We start from the raw sequence: 8,647 nt of genomic DNA on the forward strand, positions 1-8,647 counted from the left end.
TGTATATACTAATACCATCTAACTAAGGAATACGTTTTTGATCATTTCCTGTGAACGATGAGACATCGTAAAAAATCGATCCCGCCCAGATGACATTTCGCGTCGTTTGTTGGGTCATGACGACCTGACAGCGACCTAAAAAAATTTGTTTTTATCACAGTCTCTATGCTCCGTATCAAGTAAACGTGTCCCTACCAGGTCGCTTTTCCGGTATCTTGTTTAGTTCAAAGACGTGAGGCCCACGTGTGTAAGACGCCACAATCACTAAGTAGTAAGCCTGTACTGTGTACGTGTGTGTGTAGCGTGAACACTGAGTCAGGTATACAGATAGTATTCACTACTACAATAGTCAGTCATAAATAATTAATGAATGGAAAGTGATACGTTTACGCACTCACAAAACACCTTAACGAACTTGAAGTAAAATGCTCCTCTTACTGTATTCTGACAATTTTGAAACGTTACGTCATCTTCCGACGGAAGGGGAAAATAGGGGAAAATATTAAATAACATAGTATAAGGCCACAGGAAAAGTGTAAAAAAAAAAAGACGACATGCTTCAAAACAAAATTAGAAAAAAATATCTTATTCCTGTATTTTGACATTTTGTAGATTTTAATTGATGTACTCTTCCGGTTTTTCTAATTACTTTGTAAACATTTTAAGGTTAAATTCTTTTGTGAAAAGGTGTGCTGTGCCAAGTTTTTGTTTGTAAATTCTTTATACGACTTGGCTGTATTAAATGGAAATAAACATTTGATTTTGTTTTCAATTGTAATGCAAATTGTGTAAACGCATTCCGTCAGTTTACGCTTAACACGTACCTCGTGCTGAAGAAAACAACTCTACGCTAATCAGCTCTAGTGACGTCACATCTGTACCAAAACAATCTCGGGCGCATGCGTAGTACAAACTATTAAGCACGTCGCTCTAGTACTATATAAGCTACATCGCTAATTTCATTCATTCAATCTGAAAGCTTACACACCCACTTCGAAGTTTATTCGAGTACGTTCGCGTGAACATTTCTAACTATACACGTCTGTTGAGCGACCCCTCGGGTCCGTCAACTTTGAAAATAGCCAATGCGACCTGACGCCGTCGATCTGTTATTTTGTGGTGACGAACAGTGGAACGAGTTTTCACTGGAAAGTATCCAAAGTAAGTTTAACATTGTTATTTTTCTTAAATGACCACGATTGATGACAATTGTGAAAGAAACTGTTCGTATGATAAAGACAGTGATCGTGTGTGTATACCAATGGAAACTCTAGTTCGACTTCGCGAATTTTTAACAATTTATTTTTATCATGTTTAATACCCGCCGCGAATTATTTCATTGCATAGGCAGTTCAACACCACATAACAATTATGCTGATATTACCGGTGATGCGGGCTTAGCGCCACTAACGTCTATTCCATGTATGTAGTGTGACGCACAATAGGAGTGTGTACATTTCAACTTGTGCGATACCGGAAAAACGAAATCTATATTTCACCAGCTTTTGTGGCATCGGCGTCAAACCGATATTCGGTGCCTTTCATGTGGTGAACATGGTTTCGGAAATGGACATCGTCGATGTTTGTTATCGTCACGTGTGTTAGTTTACCTAGTACAGTACACATGTTGTACGTAAGCCAAGTTATTGTCGTGTTTACAACTCACTCGCTGTATCAGCTGTTCTTGTTGACGCATGTGCAAACACAAGCATTTAACCCTATTGCGTATTTTAATCAGCGTTGTTTTCGAGTTTTCTTAAACGAAAGCCGATTGGTGTAAAAGACGACAACAAATCGCCTTTATAGGTTAGCCAGCCAATCACGGGTACGTTACCTGCTGTTTACCAATAGCGGTGACCCGTTAAGATCATTTAGATAAGATTTGCATCTACTTAATTTTTAATATGATTGTCGCGGCTGCGCAGAAGCTCCGTTTCCCTCACGTACACTCTCATTCGGGCTACAGTTTAATATGATCGTATGCTGCTTTAAGTAAACCAGGTCATACGAAGCCAGGATTTTAGCGTTGGATTGCACAGTATATTTCCAAGGCAGATATACTGCCTTTCGTCCAATACGGAATAATTTTAGTTTCGTTCTTGGATCGCTATTCAAACGGTGATGTCAGCCGAAGTTGAGAAGCCCGCTTCTGCGGAAGAAACCCGCTCAGGTCAAGGTAATAAGCCTGGTGTTTTAACTTGTATCGCATATACTAAACTTCGTATCACCGTTCTTACATTGCAACAAATTTGTACAACGACTTCGGGACAACTTATTATTACTTACCGGTGATGTTTTACGCTTAGAACTTCGATTTTCAGGCATTTTTTTCTGACCGAGTTCGAAAATAAAATGCAAGATTCTTTCGGTGTTACGTCGTCTCTAAACATTCAAAATGATCGACGCCGCGCTGTATACATATGGTGGCACACATGATGTGATCAAAGGCAATCGCCAAAATACCTGAGCTGAAGACTTTAAGTATTGCACAAAGTTAATCAGTGCAAATGCTAATGACTTTACAATATGATTCTCAATTGAAATGCCTGTATGTGTGTCAGTCGTTTGCAGGCCTTTAGAGCTAAACTTAAAGGTTGTGAAACGGGCGAAGCTGCGTCAATATGAAACACACTCCGTCGCAGTTCGAAGACCAATGGCGTGGCTTTACAGATTGTCTATATCATATTATGCCAACTATATAGGGCGTTGCACTCCTTTCGTACAATGCATGGCGTGGGTCTCGGCCACGATGTGCATATGTATGAGATCGAAACTTTAGTCTCAAAAGTCAAAAAGACAGTCTTTCTAGATGAATGTGTATAGTTTCATGAAATATTGACAGCCACCTCGATCATGTCTTTGAACTTGACATCATCATAATGATGGCGGTCCATGGTGTTCACGGCACTGTGCTCATTATATCTCGGCGTATTTGCATTCAAATCAACCTGCCACCCCTTTGAAAATATAAACCAAGAACCGTTAACATTATCTGCCTAGTCAGTAAAGTCGTTATAACACCATTTATACACAAAAGTCACTACATATTTAAACTTGGACTTGATAACGAGAATTATTTCAGTTGACAGACCGGGTATTAAACACACTGTGAGGGATGAAACGTTCAACTCTATCCGACAATCAAAATAACCACCCGATTACGTTATGAGTACACGACGATACAAAAAAAATGCTTAGCTATTCACAGTGTTCCCCGTACTCGACAAATACATTTTTCAAATCGATTTGAAGATCTTACTTTTAAAAAATGCTCATATATTTTGTCAATAGGACAATTAATTCTGTAAATATGCTAATTGTAGGATATGTTGCAAGTTACAACGTGTACTGTCGAGTTGAAATTACCAGCTAGCCATTGATCGACGGAACGAGACAGAGAATACACTGCAGTCCCCGGGTGGCGTTATTTACCAGACATGACGTTACGTAACAACCTAGTCAGACGCTCTAATTTACAATAGCTGAGCGAGCTACTATCGTGTTATAGATCAGCCACGTATGAAACGCAGTCTGGCTGGGTTTTTTTAAAGACAGACGTAAGCTTATCAACTATCCAAGACGGTCGGGCTATTTCGCCTTTTCTGTCGTACCCGTACCCTCCCGAAGCTGTTAATGTAACAGTAAGTGTCCGCGATCCGACATCGTTACAGGATATGAACATTATCTGATCTTTTCAGGAGTCGACAGTTGCGGGTATGACTCATAATCAGCCAACAGTTTGCAATCAACATGTCGATCCGGTTAGAGTTAACGTCGAACAATTCTTTACACAGTTCATCTTGTGGGCCGCTTTCCAAAAAGCTAAACAGGAAGTTCGCACGTAACAATGGCCAGTATACTCAACCCTACCGACCCTTTTGAAAACACAAAAACAACACCAGATAGAGTCCTACCAGTGTTTTTCATTAAGCTAATTTTATTTTTTTTTACCCTCTGTTGCAGCACCAACCTTAAAAATGGATTTCTCGTTTGAGAACGAAGAGCTGAAAGCAGCCTTTGATGAGATGTGTCCCGTATGTGGTGATAAAGTGTCTGGGTATCACTATGGCCTTCTCACGTGTGAGAGTTGTAAGGGATTTTTTAAGAGGACTGTTCAAAATAAGAAAGTATACACTTGCATCGAGAACCGTAACTGTTTGATAGACAAAACTCAAAGGAAAAGATGCCCCTATTGCCGCTTCCAGAAGTGCTTAAAAGTTGGAATGAAACTGGAAGGTGGGTTGCTTTTTTAAGATATCAGAGAGAGAGAGAGAGAGAGAGAGAGAGAGAGAGAGAGAGAGAGAGAGAGAGAGAGAGAGAGAGAGAGAGAGAGAGAGAGAGAGAGAGAGAGAGAGAGAGAGAGAGAGAGAGAGAGAGAGAGAGAGAGAGAGAGAGAGAGGGGGGGGGAGTACGTTTTCGATAAATCAATGTAAAAGTAGCCTCAGAATTACTGTAGGTTGGTACACTAGCAGCAAAGCGATTGGTAAATGTGAATAGAACGTCATTGTGATGGGATTAAATGAGTGTAGTTTGAGACACAATAAAGGAAAACCACAAAACAACCTTGATTTTTTATACCATATATATAATTTGTGCTATTCCATTACCATCCTGTAACTAAAATGGTATGTTTTCATTCTACAGCTGTTAGGCCAGACAGAATGCGGGGAGGAAGAAACAAATTTGGTCCGATGTACAAGCGAGATAGGGCGATCAAACAACAGCAAAGGAACAGGATTTTAGCAACCTCCCGTCCTGGATTGCCAGGAAATCCCGACATCTCCAATGCCATTCGTAATATTCAGGCAGCGGCGGCCGCCAAAAATTCATCGCCGTCACCGCTAGTTCCTCAACCAGCCATGATTATCAGAGAACCCGTGAATGTGCCCAAGCCTACCCTTTCGGATATTCCCAGGCCGGTCACTTCAATCCCACCGTACAGTTACAACTCTCTGAATGGAGTAACGCATACTACCAGCACCATGGCGGCCAATGCACTTGGCGTTGACCACAAGCCGACCGTTACATACTCAAGCCCAGGAGTACCACCGATCAAAACAGAACCCGATGCCACACCAAGACTAATAGCAGAAATGTTTAGGTCGGAACCAGACCAAAAACAACTTGAAGCAAAAATCCAGTCGTGTCTGCAAACCCAAATGGGTATGAATGGACCAACAGATTATTTCAGCATGGCATGTAAATTGGCCGACCAAACCTTATTTGCCTTTGTGGACTGGGCTAGAAACAGCATTTTCTTCAAAGACTTAAAGGTAAATAGCTCCCCCTTGAACAATTTATTAAAAACATATTAAAACGGAGAAATTGAAAAAAAAATCCTGTTTGACCTCCATGTTGTCCTGTAACATTACAATTGAAAAAACTACTCCACTGAATAAATGAATTGCCTTGCTATCTCTAGTAGATTAGTAAAACAGGAACTATTTTTAAAATAACCCTCAGAAATCAGAAATTCACACTATATTTACCACCATTGTCTAATGAGCAAGTTGAACATGTAGTACATTGAATATTCGTTTTTATAAAAACATGTTTTATTTGCAATTAGTACAGGGGAGTTTGGAGAGATATAGTATGAAGGGTAGATTTTAGGGAGGGGAGGAAACGACCATGTACAGAAAAAAAAATGTGACGCAAGATTTTCTGAGAACTCTGTATTATTACTTGTAAGTTCGCCGAATTCTTTGACTTATTCCTGGTATGTATGTTTCTATTAAATCTAGGTCGAAGACCAAATGAAACTCTTACAGAATGCATGGAGTGAACTTCTTGTCATTGACCAGTGTTATCGTCAGGTTGAGACTAATACGGACAGTATGGTACTGGTTACAGGGGAAACAGTAGACCTTGCCAAACTCAGAATGTACGGTCTGGGCGACGTCATTGAAAGAATCACAGACATCGTCAAGCGAATGAGAGAGTTGAAGATTGATAGGAAAGAATACATGTGCCTAAAGTATCTTCTTCTTCTTAATCCAGGTGAGTCTCCCTGTCTTATAAAAAAGAGGTTAGGAAAAGTGTGATCTGTATGTACTAAACATGACCATGAATTGAACAAACGGCTTGAGATCAATGTTTATTCGTTAGAGCAAAGTCACAAAGGGGGGACCTTGAAACTGATTGAATACTCAATTCATATAAAAAGATATTCATGTTAAAGTGACATGTGTTTGGTTGATCATTCTGCTTCATTGCTTTATTATTCCCGCTAAAATATTAGGCAAAGTTATAAACAATGTGTCAAAATAAAGTGCAAATTTTGGTTTCAAGGAATGTTTTCAATAACTGAACAGCTGATTATTTGTAACAGTATACAGAAATAAGGGTTTGGATATTTATGAGAGAGAGCGAGAGGGGGGAGAGAGAGAGAGAGAGGGGAGGGGGAGAGAGATGTTATGGCAAGTTGTATATTTAGGTGTGCCTGTGTGCCCATTCGACCAGTTCCTTGACTGAATATCTTTGTTATTAAACATTACAGATATCCCAGGTCTCCAGGACGATCACATGGTTCGTGGATACCAGGAGCAAATTCATGCAGCACTTCTGGACTACACGATGTCTAACTATCCTGAAGTGACAGAAAAGTTCGGTCAACTTTTGCTTAGGATACCAGAGATTCGACAAGTTAGTTTGCAAGGGGAAGAGTACCTGTATTACAAACACCTGAATGGCGAAGTACCATACAATAGTCTCCTTATGGAAATGTTGCACAGCAAGAGAAAATAAGAACATGCTGAACTTTTAATGAACTAATGACACTGAAGGACTTCCAAAGTCGTGCTTTGGCACCCCTTGATTTGTAGGGGAGAAATGTAAAAGTGTCTCTACGACTGTGAGTCGTTGTGACTACTTCAGTACCTTGTTGGTGACATGAGACAAAAAAGCAGGTGATGTCTTAAATAGTAAACAAAATTGTGGCCAGTACAGTCCCTCTTCTTTTAGTCAAGTCTAGAACTTGCATATGAAGGGTGACCGCATCAGTGATTATTCAACTGAAAAGGCTGGTCGTTCTCAGAAGCTCATGTCACTACATTTCACTGCAAACGAAGTCTGTTTGTGGAAATGTCTCATGAAAAAAGTTCTAAACAATTAATGGTTCAACCAGAATGTATGACTCTAAGTCATTAAGTAATTGGACATTTGACATTGTAGTATTGTGACGTTCAAACCCAAAAATTGGATTTCTTAAGAGAAGAAAAAAAACTTTTGTGTTCTTTTTGAGAGTAAGGATAGATAATAAAGTAGTGCGATTCCTATGTTGATTTCATAGGCTAATGAAACTGACTAGAACGGTAGCATCAGGCTTCATTTGATTGAAATATCATCCTCCTAGCACACTTTTTGCCTGCTTCACATCATTTATTTGTTTAAAAAAATACAAAAAAGTACATGTCTTGCCTCTAACACAAAGTTGGGAAGTAATAGCATGACGATGAGATACAGTCGTATTTGCATTCCAAGAGAATTTCGTTTCTGGAATAGTGCTATTTGCACTCAGTTAGCAGCATTTAAGTTTGCCAGTCATTTCCGGTTTGTTAATTTGGGCAAGGGTGATATAAAGATAATTGATATTACTGCACATATTCATATTCGTGCAATACACGATAACGCACCGTCAATGTTTCTTTGTTTTTAGCATATGATGCTTGTTTCGTTTAGCCAATCACAGCTAAGATACCTTGCAACATCAAAAATCTCTATTTCAGTAATGTTTGACAACATTTTTTTACTGCCTATTTCATGACTATGTTTTCGAAATGATAAAAAAATGTAATTATTTTCCTTGACAATAGTCAGATATTGTAGTTCTTGGTAAATCAGCCAAAGGCTGAGAAATGGATGAAAGTGTAAAACTTGTAAAAGAAAAAGATATAGTGGACAGAGTACAGTACAGAATTTAGGCATATTAGTACTAAACAGACTTGTGAACATATTATTAACAGAAATTCCTCAGTGTAAAAAGGCTTTACATTTTTGTAGAAACCCATCGATGACTGTCCTAGAGTTAAAGTCTGCCAAAAAAAACAAACAATATATATATATATATATATATATATATATATATATATATATATATATATATATATATATATATATATATATATATATATATATATATATATATATAAAAATTCAATTCAAAATTAGGAAATAAACAAGAATTCGGATGATTTAAACGATTCACCCAAAAAAATGGCATTGCTTTGCTATGCTGTATATTAAGCTACAGAAAGGTGCAAAGTTGAACTTTGCTGTGCTTTGCTAACCAAGACGCATGTATATATATGCCGCTCCTCGCTGATATCGACTCCAGGGCAGTCTTTGGTGGTACTATGTATTATGCTGAACACTTTACTGTGTTGGCATTTTTATACCAATTTGAAAAAAAATGTAATACTATATCACAATGGGTGACTCCATTACTATACAAACATACCTCATTGGACGTTGTAACACTTGTATCTTGTCAATTTCGGGTGAAATACTCTTGTACAATTTTTTTTCGAAATCGGTTTTCACCAAATCAATAAAACACATAAAATATAAACTTAATTGTTGACTGAATTCACTGTATGGATGTTTTCATGACACAACTATATATATAGAAGTGTTTTTACATCATGTA

The 8,647-nt window shown here is 38.4% G+C and overlaps 1 protein-coding gene across 2 annotated transcripts; it reads left to right on the forward strand.

Annotated features, from left to right (window-relative positions):
- The first annotated feature begins 957 nt into the window (after window positions 1-957).
- Window positions 958-8,075, forward strand: LOC144441138 (nuclear receptor subfamily 5 group A member 2-like). Of its 2 annotated transcripts, none has more exons than XM_078130670.1 (5): window positions 958-1,161; window positions 3,964-4,236; window positions 4,645-5,273; window positions 5,745-6,000; window positions 6,500-8,075. In XM_078130670.1, exons 1-5 carry the CDS (start codon window positions 1,086-1,088, stop codon window positions 6,745-6,747), a joined length of 1,482 nt encoding a protein of 493 aa, XP_077986796.1. In that variant the 5' UTR covers window positions 958-1,085; the 3' UTR covers window positions 6,748-8,075. The 2 variants fall into 2 exon arrangements, with proteins under 2 accessions (XP_077986796.1, XP_077986797.1); XM_078130671.1 differs by lacking the exon at window positions 958-1,161 and adding an exon at window positions 2,000-2,176.
- The last annotated feature ends 572 nt before the right edge of the window (window positions 8,076-8,647 follow it).

The sequence above is a fragment of the Glandiceps talaboti genome, chromosome 10, assembly GCF_964340395.1.
Source record: "Glandiceps talaboti chromosome 10, keGlaTala1.1, whole genome shotgun sequence".
Classification (NCBI taxonomy): Eukaryota; Metazoa; Hemichordata; class Enteropneusta; family Spengelidae; genus Glandiceps; species Glandiceps talaboti.